Source organism: Mesoplodon densirostris, chromosome 10 (genome assembly GCF_025265405.1).
Source record: "Mesoplodon densirostris isolate mMesDen1 chromosome 10, mMesDen1 primary haplotype, whole genome shotgun sequence".
In the NCBI taxonomy this organism is placed as follows: Eukaryota; Metazoa; Chordata; class Mammalia; order Artiodactyla; family Ziphiidae; genus Mesoplodon; species Mesoplodon densirostris.
Genome location: NC_082670.1, coordinates 66,817,017 through 66,839,238, shown reverse-complemented (window position 1 = coordinate 66,839,238; position 22,222 = coordinate 66,817,017). Strand labels below are relative to the sequence as shown.

At 55.5% G+C, this 22,222-nt stretch overlaps 1 protein-coding gene across 8 annotated transcripts in view; it reads right to left on the bottom strand.

Annotated features, from left to right (window-relative positions):
* Nucleotides 1–21,257, bottom strand: part of SCN5A (sodium voltage-gated channel alpha subunit 5) — an 87,897-nt gene extending 66,640 nt beyond the window's left edge. For 5 of the 8 annotated variants that reach the window (XM_060109987.1, XM_060109989.1, XM_060109991.1 and 2 more), the window contains exons 1-5: nucleotides 20,973–21,245; nucleotides 18,349–18,479; nucleotides 10,880–10,960; nucleotides 9,439–9,567; nucleotides 2,356–2,447 (exon numbers count right to left, since the gene is read on the bottom strand). In XM_060109987.1, the coding sequence (XP_059965970.1) occupies nucleotides 2,356–2,447; nucleotides 9,439–9,567; nucleotides 10,880–10,960; nucleotides 18,349–18,479; nucleotides 20,973–21,245 (706 nt within the window). Of the gene's footprint in view, nucleotides 1–2,129; nucleotides 2,222–2,355; nucleotides 2,448–9,438; nucleotides 9,568–10,879; nucleotides 10,961–18,348; nucleotides 18,480–20,972 lie in introns of all 8 variants that reach the window. The other 3 variants (XM_060109986.1, XM_060109988.1, XM_060109993.1) reach the window with 2 other exon arrangements.
* Nucleotides 21,258–22,222: the final 965 nt, after the last annotated feature.

Sequence of the window (22,222 nt, the reverse complement as noted above, 5' to 3'; positions counted from 1 at the left end):
ATGTTGGCAACTGCCTGGGCACTGGGTGGACCTTGCAGGGGTCTGGGCCCAGAGTGGTGGAGGTGGTGATGGTGGTGGCGGGGTTCACGAGCCCTCTGTAGTCCAGAACTACGCTTCATCTCTAGCAGAGCTTCTAGGACCCTCGGTGGGCATCTGGTTCTCCTCGCCACACTTGGAGACCCACCCATAGTGTGGGGCAGGGTGGGGGCAAAGTGAGGGGCCGTGGGCAGCAGCCCCAAATTAAACTCTGCCTCCAAAGTATCTGTGGCCTGAATCACTCAGTTCAAGGCTCTGAAAAGCACCTCCTGGTCTGTGGAGATAGTGTCCTTGGGGACAATCAGTTGGTGACCCATTCCTTTAACCATTCCTCACATTGATGAGAGTCCACTTCCGGCAAGAAGGATTCCAACCAAGTAAAGGGATTCTTTCTGAGAAGACCCAGGAAGAGATGGGTCCCGGGGGATCAAGTGGGAAATTCTCCCTCCACTGAAGTTCTAACAGGCTGGGCGAAGAGCCCTTGGAAACTAACCATTCCGATTCATTCCCGTTTTAAAGGAAAGGAGACTGAGGTCTGGAGAGGGCCACGGCTATTAAGCCTCAGCTCAGGGAACCCGTACTCAAGGGAGACGTCGGTAATGCTGACCACAGCGTTGTCCTAATGACCGCTTTCAGGGGCTGCTGTGAGCTGCCTCACTGGGTTGCTGGCAGCTTTGAAGAGATCCAGTGGGACTCCCCGGACTGAGAAATATTTTCCTTTGTCAGCCTCATTTTTTAAAAATAAAACAAACTGGAAGATGGTTTTTCTTAATTGTCGTGGTCAGTGTGCTCATCTATCCTTGCCAGGTGTGTGCTATGAAGTCCCCAGGGCCCTAGAGGACTGACCCTGGCCAATGACGCCTGTCACAACGTTGGGGGGGCTCCGTGGGGATGGGAACAGAGTGCCCCACTCGCTACGGACTCTTAGCAGAGGTCTGGGCCACGTGCGGGGAGCGTGCGGGCAAGTGGCTCCTGTGCTCACCCTATGGTGGGTTCAGAGCCGGGAGGAGTACTGAGGCTCAGTGTGAAATCAGCATAAGTGGGGGCTCCTCTTAGTAGATAATTAGCCCCACCGGGGGAGTCTGAGCTCCTTCAGGGAGCTCACAGCAGGGTCCCTGCCTCCCTGGGGGCAGCAATAGCAAATGCAGGCCAAGGGCCCATGACCCCTGAGCTTTCCAAGTCAGGAGTGGTTACAACCATCTGGCTCACCAGCTCTGACATCTCTCCAGATCGGTGACATGCAACCTGTTTCCAGCTGCCTTCTTAAAAGAAATGCCTTCTCCAGCTCTGAGTGGGGATGCACTTAGAAAAGTTTCTGGAAGGGGCCTCTGGGCTCTGAAATCATTATAAGTCTTTGAGAGCTTTCCTAGATGGATGGGGTGGACTGGCTTTCTAGAGAGGTCGTCTGGGCCTCAGAAGGTTTCCCGGGGACAATTGCCAACATGCGTCAAGGAGAATTTCTTCCCAAGGCTACCATGCACGGTTTGCTAAACCTCTACCGCACATGCAGCAAAGGCTGTTAAACGCCAAGGACCGGTGACACCTGTCCACAGAGCACTCTCCGTTTCACAGAATGGGGCTGCGGTATCGGCTGTGTGTGTATCACCAAAGGGGGCTCAAGGCAGGGAACGGGCACTCAGCCATGAAAGGCCATGCCTGAGCTATCCTTTTTTACTCTGGGTGTGGTTTCCCTCACCAACAGTACTTTTAGTTTCCTTATCGGAGGATGATGCTTCAGGCTGAAGCAACTCACATACAAGCTTTCAGCTATTCCAATAGTTGAGTTCAGTTGGGGAAATAAATCACCACCTTGGGAAGAATTTGGGTTCAATCCAGGACCTGCCATGGAGTACTCTGTGCCCCCGGGGGTCTATGGTGGTGGGCTTTGCTGGGGTGGGCAGTCCGAAGCCCATTCTGAGGCATGGAGGGGACAGCCGTGTCCACTGAAGACAGCCCCCGTACCCAAGCTCTGGGAGAGGTATTCTGGGGACAGGCACATTTGAAGGGGCCTTCCCGAGGGTCGCCTTGGCTCCCAGGTAGCTGGAAAGGCCCAAGCGTGTCCCTCCAGCCTTGGCGTTTAACCTGATTTTCACCTGAAATGACTGATATAGTTTTCAGGGCCCGGAGGACTCGGAAGGTACGTAAAGCTGAGACATTGCCCAGGTCCACAAATTCAGTGGTGTATCTGTAACAAGGGAAATTCACACACAAGACAGTGACAACACGCCAGTAGGACACACAGTCAGAGGAGCGGGGTGGGGGAGACGGAGAGAGAGTCACTTGTAGCTGAGATCTGGGAGGCAAACCTGGGCATCTTACCTGGGATAACTGAAATAGTTTTTAGAGCTCTCAGGACTCTGAAAGTTCGAAGAGCCGACAAATTGCCTAGTTTTATATTTTCTGATACATACCTGTAGAATCAAATCACAGTTATTGGGAATTACAAAGCGGCACCTCAGCCCGCCCTCCCCGACCAGCCCTCTCCCTTCTCCCCCTCCCACGGGGAGGGCTGTGCATGACCCGGGGCCTCCCCTAAGTTTTCTCCCTGATCTCATCCCTCCTGCCACGGGGAACCTCAGCGAGGGTGCCTTAAGGATGTCCACAGAGCAAGCTCCCAGGCGGCTCTCTCGGTGATGGTCCTGTGAATAAACAGCGTCACGAGGCAATGACTCTGCCACGTCCTCCATGCCACTTGGGAACTAGGACACGAAGCCACGTGGTGGGGTCTGAGACTGGAGACACAGCAAAGAGGGAAACTCCATTTTCCAGGAGGCTCAGGCCAGGTGACATAGGAAGCAAGCGGGTTTCTGGTCCTGGTTTTGCTCTGTGTCTTCTGCAGTGTCACCAGCTTGTGCCCGGCAGCTCTGATCCGTGGGACCCTGAAGTCTAGCTGAGACCGCTGTGGAGGCATGGCTGGGTGTCCGAGGGCATCCCACTCCCTCCTTCCAACCACAAATCTCTGCACAAGGCGTGGCTCAGGAGTCCCTGAAGTCAGGAGGTGGAGGTGACTTGAGTACTCAAAGGGAGAAGAGTTCCCAAAATGATGCTTTGGAAGATGAGATGGGAGGTTGCCCAAATATTTAGCTCTTAACTACTCACAGGCAACGGCCAACACAGGAAAAGAAAAAAGCAGGTTGAGGGGTCCTAGGGATGTGCCAGCCCCTCTCCCATGAGTCCACCCCAGTCTTGGTGTCTCCTCACGATGGCCCTGGGTCTCCTCAGGAGTAGTGACCTCGGGAGGCAAGCAGCCCTCCTCGGTGTGTGTCCCGCTTGGGCCCGAGTGGTGCTCAGCAGGGTTGAGTGGCCGTGGGGCTCCCACCTGCAACTTGGACAATCGTCCATCCATAGCTTCCACAATCACAGGAGGAAGGAGTCGGTCTCTGGCTGGCAGGGACCCGCCCAAGCAGAGCGTGAAGACATGCGTGGATGGGTCACATGACCAGGATTTCTGAGAGATGGATGGATAGTATGTGACCAGGGCTGTTGGGACAGTGGCAAGTGACTTGTGATATTTAACCAAAGGTTTCATATCCAGGGTGTCTGAGATTTAACCAAAGGTTTGACAAAGAACAGCAGACTCAGGATGTCTGATGTTTAACCAACCGTGTCCGAGCCGGTGTCTGAGTGACGTCAGTGCAGGGACACTGGGTGAGGGTCGCGGGTGGGCTGACAGTGCTGACGGACTCACTCTGCCTATCACTGTGGGCCTCCAGGACCTTCCACTCGGCCCAGAGTTTCTGAATCTGCCTTCAAGCTCTGGGGTCTGCAGGGAGGGACTTGGCAGGCTGTGACAAGGGACTCAATGTCCTCGGGTCAGCCGGGGCCAGCTCTGACCCTGGGCTGACACCAGCTTCCTCTCCATCCACCCATGGGGCTATTGCGTCTTTATGAGGCCCCATGGACGAGGCCTGCTCCCTTCTTTCTCTCCACATCCCTGCAGAGCTGGGAAGTCAGCAGACTCATTCTCAGCAGAGCTTTCCTTCTGTCTACACCAGATCCTTTCCATGGTGTGGTTTCCATTCCTTCTGCTGGACTCACTGCAGCTTGCAAATCTTTCTTGGGCACAGCAGTCAGATGCAGCCCTGTGCTCCGGGGGGCGTAGAAGTCACCTCCCTTGTTCTGGCCCATATACATCTATTGATTTAGTCGAAGCTCCCTCTCAACTTTTTTTTTTTTTTTCTTTTTTTTTTTTTTTGCGGTATGTGGGCCTCTCACTGTTGTGGCCTCTCCCGTTGCGGAGCACAGGCTCCGGATGCGCATGCCCAGCGGCCATGGCTCACGGGCCCAGCCGCTCCGCGGCATATGGGATCCTCCCAGACCGGGGCACGAACCCGTATCCCCTGCATCGGCAGGCGGACTCTTAACCACTGCGCCACCAGGGAGGCCCTCCCTCTCAACTTTTGATGGCTATTCTACTTTCTGTGAGGGCTCTGACCCTCAGGCCTCTGTCCCACACTCTCCTCTCAGGCTTGGACTCTCTGTCCAGACATGGTGTGGCCATGGGACTGCCAGGTTGAACCTGGACCATTGCCAATGTCACTGTTACATGGAAGCCACAGTTCCAGCCTGTGGATGGCTCTGGATCCATTTTCTGCTGCTACTCCAATGGGTGTGGCCTGGGACAAAGTTTTCTTGTTCAGGACACTGGCTTCAAGGCTGTCTCTTCTGGTTACAGGGAATGGGCAGAGAACTGTGTCAAATGGAGAGGGAACCAACCGTCCCTGCTTCAGCCTCTTGTCCCTTCCAGACCCTGCCTGTCCCCTCGTGTCTCCAGTGAAGCCCTGCCCATCTCCTGCTTGGATTTAGCCTGTCTTCGCCTGTCCCAGTGTAGACCCTGCCTTCCCCACGCCCTCAGGGCCCCCAGCGCCGACAGTGCTTGCCCTTTGCTCAATTCCTGCTGGGCATACGAAAGCTGAGACCCCAAGGTATGTGCTTCCGGCAGCCTTCAAGGCCAGCTGTGTGGCTGAGAACAGGGTGGGGCCAGTGGTTGCGTGTGGGTGAAGTCAGGTCACACGTGGGAGAGCAATACTGAGGAGGAAGAAGACTTGACGGCGGGGCACAGAGCAGGGTGAGGACAAGGTGTGTCTGTGACCATGTCTGTGACACGGGGGCTGCTGCCTCTTTTACTTGACCCAGAACCTAGTGCCTGGCTACTTCCCATTTGGGGGCCCTAGACCCCCACCAAAGCCTCTCTTGGGGCCCCGGAGAAGGGCAAGGCAGGAGAGACCCTGTATTTAGCAAAGGGCCAGCTTCAGCGGTGGCCCAGGTCAGGGTGGAGCTCTGCTCCTGCCAAGCTGGCAAAACGCTCCTCCAAGCCATTCTACTCTTTCTGCTGTGGCCAAGCGGCTGGGCAGGGGCAGACAGCTGTGCGGGTGGATCGTGGGCCCTGACACAGAAAAAGCAGCCGATGGTGGGTGAGAATTCCACCCCATCACACCAGCCCCAGCGCAGGAGGGAGCCTTTTGGAGGCTGAGGAACCATGAGGAAGGCAGACCCTGGCCTTCTTCCTGCTCTGCCCCTATCTTGCTGTGCAGCCCTCCCATTCCAGGCAGACGGCCCCTCCTGGGCTGCTAGGCAGAGGTACAGGCAGCACAGCACGTTAGCTACTGCGGTGATTGCCACCCTTTCCTCTCTGCTCTCCCTCCCTTTCCCTCCATGTTTGGTTTCCATAACAACCCCAGAAGGTGGGAGGCTGCGCTAACTAGCAGGTAATGCCCAGCTCAAAGGGGGCAACAGGAAGAGCTCTGGCTGCGGGATTGCAAGTGGAGCCTGGCAGGCTTCCTGGCACCCCCTCCAACCCTCCACAATGCTAAAGTGGGTGGGGTTGGGGATCAGGTGGAAGCCTAGCCAGAAACATCAGAATAGGGGTGCTTCTCAAGGTTACGGGTTAGGAGACTTCGTTTGAGCCCCAGCGTTGCTGCTGATTCATTCTACAATTTTAGGCAAGTGGTAGGCTCTCTATGAGCCTCAGTTTCTCCATCTGTAAAACGGAGGGTGGGATGGGGAGTTTCATTGAATAGAACTTTGTTGCCACTTAAGACTCCTCTGATGATTCTAAGAGCCCTCATTATTGAATCACTTTGGCTATAGCAGAACACTTTTCACAGCATTACCATGGCAGTAATTCATTGTTTTCATAAGGCAGGAGCACTGTCAATCAAAGTGCCAGGCCAATCCAGCCCAGAGCACAAACCTGACATGCCAATGGGCCCAGGCAGCCCCAGGGGAAGTTAGTGGACCATTTCTGTGAGTCGCTCGGAAACCTGGAAATAGTCTCGTGGCCTCTGAGGCCCCGTTCTGCTTTTTCTCCCCTGGTTCTGGTCCAGAGTGAAGGCAGGAGGGCTTGGTGAGGAAGGCACTCCTGCTCTGCAATTCCCAGTGGAGGGAGAGGTTTTCTGCGGGATTCCATGGGGACTGACTGGCATGAGACAGGACAGGAGGACTGGCTAAGGACTGGATGGGGAGGACTCAGAGCATCTCTCAGAGTCATGGGCTGATGACAAGCCAAAGCCTGGCTCCTGCCATCAGACAAGGGGCCCGGGTTCTGGGAGCGTAGCTGCCATGACACAGTTCTGCTGAGGCTCCAGGATGGGAAGGTAGGAAAGGCTCAGGCAAATGCTCTATCCTCTTGAAGCCCCTTCCTGTGACTTCGGGCCCTCAGGGGCCAATGGATCACTGCGCACCCCACCCCCACCCCCACTGTAGGGCACCTTGGAGCCTGGGCCCGCCTTAGCCATCTTACTCCATTCCCATGAATGCAAGCCCCTGGCTCTGACAGAGAATGCTCCCTCCATTCTCACACATCAGACTTGCCTCCCAACTCTTGTGTTCTCAGCTGATGATCCTGCTTCTTACCACTGAGAAAACAGAAGCAATCAGAAGAGAAATTCCTTCTCTCACTATCGGCTCTATCAATCTACCTCCACTGCCACTTGAAATTCTGCCTTCCCTGCTCTTATGGCCAACACTTCACCCAGACCCTGGATTCCTACCCCTCGGGCCAGCTCAAGGGCTTTGCTCCTGCAATTGTCCCCTTTCCTCCATCACCAACTTCCCCTCTCTCGTGGATTGTTCCCATCAACTTGCAACGATGCCTCCCTTCTTTAAAGGTCCTCCCTTCACTCATCCTCCCCTCTGGCCACCACCCTACTTTGGCTCCTATTTTAGAGCAAACCCCACAAAGCAGATGGGTACATTTGCCTCCCCCCCACCCCGCCCTCTTCCCACCCTCCCTCAAGACTTCTCTAATCAGCCATGTGTCCCCCACTCCCCTGGAAGCCATCTTGTCAAGGTCAAAATCATCAACCATTTTTATGTTGTTGACTTCAACGGTCCGTCTTGGTTCTCACCTTCCTCAGCCTCCTTGTGGCTTCTTTCAAGTCGAGTCACATTCCCCCGTTGGTTTTCAGGATACTGCTCTCTCCTGGTTTTCCTCAGCCCTCCCTGGCAGTTCCCTCCAGTTTCTTCGCTCCATCCTCCTTTTTTGTGACTTCAGGATGTTAGAGCGTCCCAGGGTACAGTCCCCAGGCGGCTTCCCTTCCCTGGCGACACTCCCAGATGATCTCATCCGGTCTCCTGGCTTTAAATACCATCTGTATCCCGACAGCTTCTAAATTTATACCTCTGAGTGGACCTCTTTCCTGAACTCCAGGTTGGAAGATCCAGTTGCCGACTCGATATCTTACCCTGGATGCTTTCATACCTAATACATTCCAGACCGGATGTTTGATTCTTCTCCTCCCTCTGTTTTCCAGGCCAACGAATGGTCGCACCAGCCACCCAGCTGCTCAAGCCAATAGCCACCCTGAGGTCTCCTGTCAGGCCTACCTTCAAATATACTTAGAATCTGACCATGTCTCTCACCTTCTCCACTGGGACCCTGGTCCTAGACACAATCCTCTCTCCTGGCTACGAAAATAGCCTCTGAGCTGCTCCATCACTTCCGCCCTTATCCCTCCACAGAGTCCTGTCCACAGAGCAGCCAGGGTGATCTTCCTAGAATGTAAATCAGACCACGTCCCTCCCTGCTTTTAACCCCCGTTGGCTCCCATCACACTTGGCTTTTATCATGGCCTGTAAGGCTGCACAATCTGTCCCCCACACCCCACTACTCTTTCCCTTGTTCACTTAGCTCTGCCCAGGCCTAAATCTACATTGGATTCATGGCAAGTGGTAGCCTCTCTCTGAGCCTCAGTTTCCCCACCTGTAAAATGGCAGGCTGGAGTCAGCTCACAAGCAGCGTGCCTAGAAACAGGGGTTCTGATGCATGTTCTGACCACCAGGCAGAGAGCACCCCATCAGCAGGGTCCAGTTTCCCTCTTCTCTCTCCTCCACTGCATGGATGAGCTCAGAGCCGCTCACATCCAAGGGTAAATAAAGACTTTGTCATGAACAGGTGGGTTCAGTGAATCTGAGAATCCTAGAAAGTGGCAGTTGAACTGAACCTCTGATACCACCCAGCTCAACACCAACCTTTTACCAGCGGGGAAACTGAGGCTCTATAAGGGTAGGGAGTATAACCCTCATCAGCTCTGCTCTTGCCAAGGTGTGGCACCCAGCCCTGCACACACTGGGTTTTCCACACACATCAGGCTTTCACAAAGGGTTTGATGGCTGAGCCCCTGACCATGACTCCTGCATGGGAGGCCTGCCTTAATCACTCATCCCCACCAGAAACCAGCATCCGTTGCCTGAGACATCCAGAGTGGCATGCCTCAACACAACCCCTAAGCAAGGGTCCCTTCCCTGGCAAGGAAGTGGGGCCTCAGCTGGCATGGCAGCAGGCCTGGGGTCACATTTGCTTACTGTGTCCCTGGCATCAGTTTTCTCATCTGTAAAATGGGAGTAAGGAACCCCCACCCAGGTGACCTCTCTGGCTGGTGTGAGGACCCACTGGATCATGTGAGTGACCAGGCATCTCACAATGTGCCAGACATTGACTCTCTGAGTGGAGACTGCAGCCATGCTGGGGCACCTGGCATAAGCTCCTGGGGATGCCCAGCCACTTCTCTAGCTCCTTTGCTCTCTTTCCTGCAGTTTAAATCACCTTGGAATCCAGGTCACTGTTCATAGTGGTCCAGAGATTTCAGGTTGTAACATTGGTTTCCCTTGACAGAAACGGCAGAGGATGCTAAACCAGAATCTTAATGGAGTCCCTTGAGCAAAGGGCTGCCACAGAGCCACAGATGAGCCAGGGGGCCTAACCAGCATGGCCGCCTGAGCTACTCTGAACCCGTCTCTCCCCACCAGCGTGAGCCAAGGGCCTCCACGCCATCTTCCTCCTGCAGAGCTGATGTTGCCTCTGCAGGGAGGCAGAGGGGGCTGGGCAGCCTGGGGCCAGGAGTGGCGCCCACGCCTGTCAGTGTGGCCGCACCCCACACAGCACAGGGGCGAGGTACTTACGCCATGACGATCACACTGAAGTCCAGCCAGTTCCACGGGTCCCGAAGGAAGGTGAACGCATGCAGGCAGAAGCCTCGAGCCAGAATTTTGACCAGACACTCAAAGGTGTAGATGGCAGTGAAGGTGTACCTGGGGAGGAGAGACCAGTGGGCTTTCTCAGGGAGGGTGAAGCCTGCAGGCCAGGTTGGCAGGAGCCCTATGCAGCTTCCCTCTCGAGGGCTCTCAGACCAGGCTCCCTGCAAAGCCCCCACGGCAGAGCTGGAGTTGGGGGCCGGAGCTTCGTTCCAAACACCTGGTCAACTTAGGCATCTTCCCGTTTACTCAGCGTTGTGCATGCCCATGTGAACCCTCCATCTTCTGTCTCTCGGCTGTCTTGATGTAAGAAGACCCTCCATGTATCTCCTCACCCCAGCCCTGGGGGTCCAGGTACACAGGCATACGGTGGCCACTGTGGGACAGTTAGGACACTCAGAGTCCTGGCCCCTCACTCTTGTTTGTGGATCCTCAACCACCAACAGGTAGGTGGGTACAGCTGTCTACCTTGGGCTTGGAAAGGGGGTTTGATGTTCTAACACTTGAGGCTGGGAGGTTGCTGTTCTCTGTGTCCGGGGCCAGCTGAGCAATCCCAAGTGTTCGGATGCTGGGACTGCGGCCCACGGGGCCACAGCCATGCTTGTCTCCAGGTCTTAGCAGCTGGATGCAGACCCCAGCACCAACCGTGCTGCTGGGTCCTGTGTGAACAAGGAGCACCACCCGGCAAGCCACTTAGGTAAGAGAGGCTGTCCCCTACATTTCGTTGGCCCCCTAAAGACAGGGCCTGTTGGGTTCCACTTAGAATCTATGGGTCAGGTACGTTCATTTGGGAAGAACCAGGCACAGTTTTCTAAAACTGTGCAAATGGTTATAGGAAGCAGGGCTTAGGGAAAAGAGGCAGCAGAGTGTGGTGTTGAGGTCGGAACAGTCCTGGGCCTTTTCCCGGCAGCCACACCCCCTAGCTGCAAGGTCTGGGGTGGTCACTTCTCCAGTTCTGTCTCTCATCTGTCAAATGGGCATAGTGTCTGTACCTGCCCTATTGGGTTGTCATGAGGGTTACATGATGCTTATTGTTCCAGGATAGTGTCTGGCATGCACCAAGTGCTCCATCAATTATTAGTAGTATTGTCTCAGAGCCTTCTGCAATACCATCAGTCCTCTTTAGGGTGGCTCAGGGAGAAACCCTCACTTTGCCAACCTGGAGAGCTTCCTCTCCTGAGGACATAACTCAAAGCATGAAGTTGGCAGGACTGGAAGCAGCGAAGAGGGAAGGGCTAGGGCAAGGACCACCCCCCCCACCAGGTGGGTGAGTCCCTGGGCCTCTGCTGGGGTAACGTTGAGGCCAAGAGTCTGGAATGGAAAAGGCAGGGCGGGAGGGGCTGGCTGGAGAGGCCCTGAAGATACTCACTCGACATATTTGGTCCAGGGTGGAGGGTCGTGCTGGGCCATGAACACGCAGTTGGTCAGGATGGTACACATGATGAGCATGCTGAAGAACATGGCGCAGGGTCAAGGAAAGCCGCCTGCAGGGGGCCAGACGGGCTGCCACCGCCAGGGGGTCCCGCCCCAGGTGTCGGCACCGCCAGGCCAGGGCTGCCAGACCAATGACACAGGGGCTCCCAGGAGACACACCGGGGCTCTGCCCAGTCCTTGCTAACCCCTCCCCACTGAGGCTGGACACCTGCCCTGTTCCACAGCCCCCAACAGGGACCAGACACCTGAATTCCAACAGCAGAGTCCCTTGTAGGGCCCATCCTGGAGAGAAGGGAGGAGGGGCCGGCCCCCAGAACTCAGAGGTTTTTACCCATGGCCTAGTGGGAGCCCTGTCCTTGGCCACATTAGAGGGAGATGGGTGTTTATAAACAGCTCCTCAGGGGCCCCTGTTTCAGGGAGAGGAAAGCCACGGTGGCAGGGCCCCGAGTTCCCTTCTCCAATTCTATGGGAGCAGCCCACGCTGACCTTTGAGCTAGGACTTCTGCCAAAATGTTCATGCCTTGTCTGGACACAGTGACCCGGGGGGAGGCAGGGGACCACATCTCTGGCTGCTTCCTCCTTTGCACATGCTCTTCACTCGTGGCCTCTGCTTCGCCTAGTACACTGCTTCCCTCCTTCAAGGAGTGCCTCCTCCAAGCAGCCTGCCCTGACTCCTTGCTTGCTGCACCCCCATGGCACCAGGCATCCCTCTTTTAGCATGGCAGTGCCCGTCTGTCCCCACCAGAAAGGAAGCCCTTCAAATGCTGGGATTGCATCTCGGGCATCCTCTGGGCCCTTGGTCTCACACTGAACTGCTCCAGGCCTTGTCTGATCCCTGAGTCTTTTTTTTTTTTTTTAATATATTTATTTACTTTTGGCTGTGTTGGGTCTTTGTTGCTGCACATGGGCTTTCTCTATTTCCGGCGAGCGGGGGCTACTCTTCGTTGCAGTACGCGGGCTTCTCACTGCGGTGGCTTTTCTTGTGCAGCACGGGCCCTAGGCGCATGGGCTTCAGTAGTTGTGGCACGTGAGCTCAGTAGTTGTGGCTCGTGGGCTCTAGAGTGCAGGCTCAGTAGTTGTGGCGCACGGGCTTAGCTGCTCCGCCACATGTGGGATCTTCCCAGACCAGGGCTCAAACCCGTGTCCCCTGCATTGGCAGGCAGATTCTTAACCACTGCGTCACCATGATCCCTGACTCTTTGGCTCCAAGTCCCAGGCACTGCTTCAGGCTGGACAAAGCTCTGACTGACCGCCATGGCCTCCCTTACCTCTACCGGACTTGCAGAGGGACAAGGGCCAGACCCTGGGCCTCTTGTGGGTAGGGGCACCCCCGAGAGGCCCAGCCCAGAACAGGGACACTCTGCTGCCCCACAAATCCTCTCCCCAGCCCGAGAGAGGAAACTGGGCCTCCCTTCCCTGCAGCTGCCCTCAGGCTCACCACCTTGTCCCGGCCTCAGCCCTGCGGGCAGCAGCTGCCAGCCAGGCGATTCCCACCGGAAGCCCAGGAGCTGCAGTAATTGAGCTCCGGAGGCCTGCCTCTTCCCTCCCCATCACAGTTCCACCCGTTCCCATGGCTTGGCCCAGCCTCGGGCCCAATGGGGAGCCCAATGCAGTCAGACTGGAGATGGGTCTGAGCTGGGGTACTGACTTTGGTGGGGGGCTGGCCCAGCTGGAGAGAGAGGTGGGCTATGTCAAGGAATCTAGGTGAATGCCCTCCACACCTCCAGCACTCCTTCTAGGGAATCCAGGGAATCAGGCAATAGCATGTCAGACCTGGCCCCCAGTTCATAACGAATTCTCCAATTTCTCATCTGAGATGAGAGGGGTCAGGTTTTGGGACACCCACCCCAGGGTTTGGATACTCAAACCAGAGTTGCTCAGCTCAGCGGCCAGGGCCTCAGGGAACCTTGATTCCTCCCCAGCCAGAGGGTGTCTCTCCAGACACTGAGGTCCCTCCCTCAGCTTGGTATCTGTGCATCCCTCTGCCTGGGGGAGGGTCTCCATGGCCAGGCCTAGTTCCTCTCCAGCTTTCAAGGGTAGGATCAGATACCCATCTCAGTAGCCTTTCTCCCCTACACACGTGCGCACGTGTGCACACACATTCCCGTTCCTCACACCCCGGCTCTCTGCCAAGGCTTTCCTCACTGGGCAGGCAGTTAACAAGCCCCTCAACCAGACTTTATTCAGCCCCACAGATCCATTGCTAAACCAACCGAGGATCAGATGACTCCTGAAATGTGAAAGTAATGATGCTAAGAGCAAGCATTTATTGAGCCCTTCCTAGGTGCCAGGCTCTGTTCTCTGCATCTATTAACTAATTCAATTCTCCCAAGAATGCAGGAGGGGTTCCATTTTGTCTCCATTTTGGAGATGAGGAGACTGAGGCACAAAGAGGTTACCCTGAAGGATGCTCTAGTAGGCAGAATAATGCCCCGCCTACCCGCCAAAGACAACTACATCCTAATCCCTGGAAACTATAAACATTAATTTATACAGCAAAAGGAACTGTGCAGATGTGATTAAATTAAGGATCTGGAGATTATCCTGGATTATCTGGGTGGGCCCAATGTCATCACAGGGTCCTTATAAGAGAAAGAGGGAGGCATCACCATGATGCTTATGAGAAAGACACCACCAGCTGCTGTTGACTTTGGAAATGGAAGGGGGCCAGAGCCGAGGATTTCCCGTAGCCCCGAGAAAACAGAAAAACCTAGAAAACAGACTCTCCCCTAGAGCCTCCAGAAATGATTGCAGCCCTGCCAATACCTTGCTTTTAGCCCAGTGAGAACTTTTTTGGGCTTCTGACCCCCAGAACTATAAGGTGGTAAGTCCGTGTTGCTTCAAGTGGCAAAGTTTGTGGTAGTTTGTTACAGCAGTCACAGGAAACGACTGTGGGTACAAACCACAGGGTGAAGGGCTCTGTAAAGTGTGAGCAGATGGCCACCCAGGAAGAACAGAATTATTTGTCATTTTTAAGAACAAACATCATGTGAGCACATGTGTGTGGCTCTGTGTAGGAGATAGGGAGGCCTCTTCGCCATTGAACTGCTCCAAGATAGGATATTATGAGAAACCAGTCCCGCCTCTGGCTGGGCTGGGCAGGAAGGCTTCCTGGAGGAGGCATTTAGACAGGCACTGGAGGCTGGTTAGGGTTCCTCCAGCCGTCAGTCAGCCCAGCTGTTCCTGGTGAGGCTCAGAACTGGGGAGACCCCTGTCTGGGGAGCCAAGCCTCTCCCAAGCCCTCTCTCAGTGCACACACCACTCATAGCTCTCATTAGAGTGGAGAAAAGGTCACTTGGCAGACATCAGCAGTGCGGTCCGCCTTGGACCAGAGGACTTGGCGGGACACAGACAGAGGGGAATCAAGGTCTAGCATCAAGACTTAGGGAAGAACCAGAGTAGACAGCCCTTCTGAGCCCTGCCAGCCAGGGCCTGGGTCACACGGTGGGAAAAGACAAGTGCTCCCTGAATGAATTTTGGCTTTTCCAGACACAGCAATGGAAGGTGAGGCACACAGACTCTGGTCTCTGCCACTTGACTGCTCAAAACCCTGCCTGGCTCTCCTATCCTTGAGGACAGCCCTTCCATTATTCTCAGTCTTTCCTGTGTATGTGACCTTTTCCTACCTAGACTGAGCCTTTAGTCCATGTGACTGCACCCAAGCATCCCTAGGTCCCCCATGGAGCCATGCACACAGCCAATACCAGAGAGATAAGTCAAGTGTACTCCTGGCCAGGGCACACCTGTTTGCACTGCCTGGTGGTTTCAGACTGATGACCGAGCTGGTTTCATGTGTGGGCAGAGGCAAAGGCCAGCTCTCCGGGGCTGAGCTCAGCTGAACATCTTCAATCCTGCCGTGTCATTGTCCCCAAACACCCACTCCCAGCCTCATAATTAAAATGCCAGCAAGGACTGCCAGCCTGGGTTGTGGGGAAAGCCTGAAACTGGGGCTGCCTGTCTTCAGGTCCTAAGGAGTCAAAAAACTCCCAAAGAGAAGGGAATTAATGGTCGGGGTATTTTCATATATTTGTGCTATTAAATTAACACACACACACACACACACACACACACACACACACACACATACAAACATGTGGTTTGATTGCCCATTTGAATCTTCTAGGGGAATGTGGGAGGATTTTGTGAACAGATCCTATGCACCCAGGAAGGCAAAATGCTGCTTGCCATGAACGTGCGGCCTCTCTGAATGTGACTGCAGTGGAATTAGGCGTTCTGTTGGTTTCTTTTACTTAATCCTGGCAGGAACACATTCTGCAGGATTATAACAAAAATACATCAGAAAAAAAAATTCTACATGCCCATATTTACTTTTTAGGCAACTTCCCAGGGACGCGCTGCAAGCGTGGAGCCCAGAGCAAAGCTGCACTGAGTTATCGCACAATCACCAGCATGTCACTGGGAATGTCTGGATTGTGGCAAGTGAGCGGGATTTCTTTCTGGAGAGCAGGGACTGCATCCCTGCCCCCTCGTAAGTTAGTCTTTGCCCCTACTGCCCTGTCCAAAGGGCCTGGCACAGAACTTTGCACACTGGGGACTGAGATGTTTGAATGGCTATAGAAATGTGTAAGCCAACAATCAGTTTCGGTTTTGCAACATGAAGAAATTCTAGAGATCTATGGCACAACCATGTGCCTATAGTTAATATGACCACACTGGACACTTAAAAGTGATTAAGATGGTCAATTTTATGTTACATGTTTTCTACCACAATAAAAAAAATGTAAATGGAGAGAAAGCTCATAATTCAAAACTTGAAATCTGTGGGCATTAGAAATGCATGGTGACTGCCAATGGGCATGGGGTTTCTTTTGGGGGTGATAAAAATGTTTTGGAACTAGAAAGTGGTGATGGTTGCACAACCTTATGAATATACTAAAGTCCACTGAATGGTACACTTTAAATGGTCAATTTTATGGTATGCGAACTGTATCTTGATTGAAAAAAAGAGAAATGCATGAAGAGCTTGTAGATTTCTAGGCCTCACACTGGTGATTCTGGTCTGGAAGGGGCTAGGAATCTGCATTTTTAACAAACTTCCCAGGTGCCACTGGCAGACTGACATTTGGAAGTGACTGCCTTAGAGCAGTATGTGCAGAAATCATGGAGACCTTCCTAAAATGCGGGTTCTGGGCCCAAGTTTCAGCAATTCCTTTAAGATCCTTGTGATACTGCTGCTGCTGGTTGGTGTACCACACTTTGATGGCAAGACTCAAGGACACAAGAGGGGCTGCTCCCAAAGCCCACAATCCAGGCCCCTCTTCTCCCTCAGTGCCCCCCAAGCCCGCTAAGGGGCGCTATTGGAGGCCAGCAGTGCGCTCCCATCCCCAGGCAGTGGAGCGTCAAGGCAGCTGCTCAGAGCCCAGCACAGGGCCTCCCAGATGCTGAGCCACTTCCCTGGGGCAGCTGCCCTGGGAGACAAGGTCCACCTCAGTGACCTCAGAGCCGGTCCTGCCGGGCGGAACCAGCCCCTCACAGCCTCAGTGCCACCGCTCGGTGGACCCTCTGGCCAGGCTGGGGACTGCATTGCCCCTACCGCCTCCCTGGCCTCAGCTGCCCCATGGCCCAGCTTTGCAGGAACCCTGGGGCTGCAACTGCATCCCTAGGGGCTGCGGTGGCTGCCAAACAGAGCTGGGTTGTTTAGATACCTGGAGAAGAAGCCCCAGGTGGGAGCCGGAGCATGCTTTCAGGGACACCACACCCTTGGAGTGAGGCCGGAGACAGGCTGAGAGCAAGAAGAAGGCTGGACTTTCCTCCCGCTGCACTGCTCTCACTAGGCTATGCCCACATGCCGGCAGAAATGACAACTGCTCATGTGGTTGTCTAATCACTCTGAGGGGACTGTAAAATTCCCAAGGGGGCAAGGACAGTGTCTCATTCAGCTTGACGCCCCCAGGGTGCCGGGCAAAGTGCCTGGTGCCTACAGGGAGCTTGGGAACAGTTGCAGAATGGCTCAAAATTAAATCCAGGACCACCCTTGCCTCATAAAGTAGGATGCAGCTGTGAATGGTAGGCTGCCCCTGAATATAGTCTCTCCCCACAGTGTCTGCCCATCCTAGAGACCACCCTACTGATGCCACAGCCATGGCCTGCATGGGCTGGGAGCAGGGGGTGGCCCCTGGACATACATGTGTCTCAGGATCTCCATGAGATAGGCAGGAGCCAGTTGGAGGGGCTGGAGAGCGTCTGCAAGCAGAAAACAAACGGGGCCCTGAGGCCCTCTCACTGGTCCCTGGGTTTGGAATCCGGCATCAGGGCACAGGTGGGCAGACAGTGGAGCCAGGAAGGAGCACCCCTCATCCCTGCCTGGCAGGAAATGTCCCCGGAGCAGTCAGCATCTGTCTCTGTTACTCAGTCCCCCACTGAGCAGCTGTTTTCCTGAAGCCTCCTGCCCTGACCAGAGGTTAATGGGTGAGACCTTCGCCTTCGCCTCAGAAAAGGTCCATCCGGAGGGGGAACTGAGGGGGGACCTTGGGGAGCTCTCGGGACAACCCGCCAACCCAACAACTAATCACACCACTGAGCTCAGCATCATTGATTCAATTAAACAGGCAAGTCAGCTGCAGCTAAAGCAAAGCTGCCCAGGCCCTCACAGTGAAACACACATGCCTCTGACTCCACAGCCAGACACCTGCACCCCCACCCCGAGAGGCTCCATGTGTAGGCCCCTTTTCAAAAGTCCAGAGAACAGCTGTTTCCCTGTCCCATGCTCGGCCCAAATGGGGTCCTCCTAGGGCCCAAAGACCAGTACCCGTCCCTTACCACACTGCAGCCGTCCCATAGCTCTCCTCCGCAGCCTGAAAATTTTTTAGGTTGTGGTTTATATAACTTAACGCTAACCAGAGTTCTTTGAGATACTCGGAAACTGCAAACATTTTGTCAACACCTAATCAAAAAGCAAGCGATGCCTCCCCTGAAAGAGGCCCACATGTGAATAAACCAGAGGCTTCTTTACTGGGAAGCATTTTTTCCTTGGCTGAGCCCCGGTGACCTGCTTGAGGTCCCAGCTGGTAGGCGGGGAGGTGCAGGCCCAGGGGGTGCAGTGGGAGGGGACATGTGGAGCCAAGACCAGAACCAGGGGACACTGATCGGCCTCATTTCTTTTGGGATCCTTAGTAGCTGAGCTTCTAGGATGTTTCTCTCCTGAAGGATCAGAGCCGAATCCCCCAAACTTTCATGTGTCCATGATCCCCTGGGATCTTGTTAAAATGCAGATGCAGATTCGGGGTGGGGTCCGAGAGACTGATGTCCAACCGCTCCCAGGTGACAACTGTGTGCTCGTCTGAGGACAGACCGGGAATCAGCACCACCCTCAGCCCTAAACGCCCCATCCACCATCCGCCCCCCTCCCCCGCCCTGTTTGGGGCCCACACAGCGGGGACAGACTGCCAAGGATATGAATGAACGAGGATCTTCACGGCCACTCTCCGGATGGGGTGGAAGGGGCTGAGGACATACAAGGCGTTGGTGGCACTGAACCGGAAGATGGTCTTGCCTTTGTTCAGGACGATGAAGGTCTGTGGACGGAGAGCTGCTTTAGGTCGGGTGGCAGCCCCTAGGCCCTTATGGAGAGAGGCTTTTGGGGGGCAGTTGTTGGCTTAGAGCCCTAGAGCTCTGGAGAAAGGGTAGGGTGAGAGGAAGAGGAGAGGGCCTGAGGGAGAGGTGGGGGGTAGGGGCAGTCGGCACATTTGGCAGGTGAGTGGACCCTTGCTGGGTCACCCACGGCTGGGGTGGGATGAGATCAAGTTTAAGGGATTGTCAGGTTGGGTGGATTTAGTTTCGTTTGAAAATTACAGTCCCAGCCAGAAGAGGCCTTTCATGATCCTAGCCGAGTTGTTATCATAGCGGAGGCCAGGACCCAGCTGATGCCCCCTCCTTCCCCTCTCCCTTCTGACCCCTCTGTACTCCCCCACGAGGCCCACTGAGGAGTGAGGGTCTGACAAGGGAGCTGGGTCAGCAGGGAGGACTCACAGGTGAGAGTAGGGATGAGGAAAATGCAGAGCCCAGCCCAGGAGAGCGAAGCTTTCCCGGGGACCGTGTCTCCTGGAGTCCAGACAGATGGCAGCCCCACCTGACCCCAGAGGACACGACCTAGTGTCTTCCTCGGGGGATCATGTGCAGCCCAGGGTAAACCCGCTCCCTGCGCTTCCAGAAGATTCTATCTACATAGCTCAACGGGGCATGGGAATGGACAATGGGTGCTGGAGGCTGAGCCACGAGCACATCGAGTGGGCATTTGAGCCAGATGCCACCCTTGAGGACAGCAGTCCATTCCCCCTGTCCCGGCTCAGTGGGCACAGCTGAGGTGGCATAGCCTGGGGCTGTGCTTCTCCAAGGGCTGAGTTGTTGAGATAAGGTTCTTTTTACTCGGGGCTGGGGAGACAAGTTGACCAGATAGATGAGGACTGAAAGTTCTGCTGTGGTGCCTGCATCACCCGGTGGGGCTGCAGGCAGGGTGACCGGGGGTCAGCAGGAGAGATGGGAGGTTAGAGACCAGAATCCTACCTGGGGCCACCACTCAAGTGTTCCCGATCACAGGGACAGGAGAGTGTCCCTGACTCCTCCCAGGCTCAACTGCCAACAGCCCCCAAAGCCCAGCCCAGCCCTGGCCTACGCTCAGCTGTCCCTGTGCCATGACTCCTGCCTGTCCCAGCTAACTTCAACCGCATCACCACTTTGATGCACCACTCACACCTTGACTTGTCCCCAGCTGCGGCCTTAACCCGACCCTAATTCTCACTTCCAGCTCTGACCAGCCAGGACCTAGGCCCACCCAACCTGACTAATCCCAATGTCTAGTCTAACTCTGACCCCAACCGTGGCCCCAGGCCCTCACCTTAACCCAGCTTGAGTCACTCGAACTCGGGGGGGAATCGAGACCAGGTTCAAGGTCTCTTCTCCCACCTGTGCATATAGCCTGGGTGGGCTTTCCTTCCACCTACCCACTCACATGTGCCTGCACACACAGAGACAATCGGCACCTCTCCCACCCTCAGACTCCTGGTCTCCTGAATGAAGTCTCAATGCACAGTGACACACAACTCAGACGCCCGGTGACACTGACACGCAACACTCATACCCGCCAGGTGCTCACATTCACTTCCTCAGCGCTTCCTCAGCCCTGGACCAACTGCAGTGATGTGGGCAGGAACCATCCTCCACGGCACCCAGCCTTCTGGGGAAAGTCCTCCCCCAAACTCAAACCCGCCTTCTTCCGGCAGTGAGGCCCGAAGTGTGGGCAGCCGGGGTGGGCATGCCCGTGGTCTGGCTGGGTGCAGGGCTGAGCACACGGTCCTGAGAGGTGAGGCCAGGGCAGGGGACCCAGACGGGGGAGTTGACCTCCTGGGTAGAAATCCATGCCTGAGGAAGCCTGGGTTACCCTGTCCTAGTGGACAAAAGCCCCTTCCTCTCCCTACACTCAGGACGGACAATGGCAGAACCATCCCTCCCTACCCCTCTCAGATTTCCCACTGGCCGTCATGGTCCCATCACCAGCCCACAAGGCCCAGGATGCTGCTGCCGTGGCCCCCAGCCTGAGCTGTCATTACATAGCCAGTGCCTAACAAATTCCGTGGGGCGGGGGATGGGGGCTACATGCTGTCTCTGGTTAGGAGAGGGATCACATGCTGTGCTCTGGGGCCCAAATTGGACTCAGGGCCTGACTCCAATCCACACATACCACGGGACCGGGAGGAGTCCTCCAGGGGTGAGAATAATCTAACCACAGATGATTCCCAAAGTAGATACTCCACCGGGAGGCAAGATTTCAAGTGTGGCTGCCTGCTCTTTCTTTCATAGCACCAAACCACCTCAGGCTGCATAATTCTGGCCTTTTATTCCGGAACTCTAACACTAAGGTGATGGGAATATAGATCACTAATGACTCACTCTCCCAAGGCCCAGGGAAGCCAACCCCAAACAGAGCCCCGTATGGAGGCGAGGCCCTCTCGCTGTCTGCTGCGTTGACAGGGATGCTGCAGGGAGGTGGGGTGGGGGTGGGCAACAGTCACCTTTTGGGTGCTATAGAAGGGGTCCAGGTCCTCCAGGGGCTCCCCAATGAGCTCTCGGGGTGGGTTGCCATAGAGATCCGGCAGCTTTTTGGAGGCCTGCAGGTCCAGCTGGGGCTGGGGAGCCTCCTCCTTGGGCAGCCCGTCTCGGCTCTCCTGCGAGGTGGCCGAACCTCGGGCCTGCTTCTCTGCCATGCGCTTCTCGATGGCCGCCAGAGACTCCCGGGTGAACCTGCGGAAGCTGCTGGTGCCCCGACGTAACAGGAAGTCTGCCATCTTCTCATCCTGCTTCTGGGGCACAGGCTGTCCTCACACTGCCTGCAGGGAAGCTGAAAGACACAGACATGGGGCTGATGCTGCACCCACGGCCAGGGGGCAGGGTGGCCAGACCTGGGGGGACTGGCTGGGCTGGTGGAGGGAAAGACCAGCATCTTGGCAAAGATGCTCCCCACCTCTCCACCGGCACACTTGGCGGATGCCGGTCTGGGCAAACCCAGAGCCCTCCAGGCTCCAGGGAATGCATGGGGACCTGCAGGAGGGTCACTCCTCCCTTTCCCATCCCAATGAGCATGTTTGAATGCAAGTAGGCACGAGTGACTGGGTCATCGGGGACCCTCCATTCTACCCCACTCGATACAAAAGGGCACACTCATACCTGTTGGTTCCTTAACCAAGCCCACTGAGACACTTCTCACAACTGATGCCGACACACCCTGGGCTGAGGGGGACACTCCATGGGGCAGGGAGGGGGCCTGTCACCTTTTTATTTCAGATCCCTGACCAGGCTGGTCCTGAACAAATGAAGGATGGAATGAATGACGAACACATAGATGAGGGGCAAGGGTGTTCGCAGGTACCCACTGCTGCTCTTCCTCTCAGCTTGTCTCCTCTCCAGGAAACCCTGGGACCCTAGGAGGGTGATCAGAGCCCTCCTGGGCCAACGTCCCAACCCTGGGCTTCTTTTCCAGGCAGATCCTCGGCCTGAGTGGTGGGACCAGAGGGTGGGGGACAGTCTGTCTGGCCTTCCCACAGCACCACGCACCTGCGTGGGGGAGGGCGCCCAGACTTCACCTGGGGCACGGAGGTTCCAACATCTGGCCACTGAGGGGGTATCTGGATCTGCTCACCGAGGCCCAGGCAAGCCCTGCAGGTTTTTGGAAACAGCTGGGTAACAACTTGGCAGCTGCCATCCAGATCTTGGCACCGCAGAGCTATGTACACAGCTGTCACAGAGCCCCCTGAGAGGATCTCAA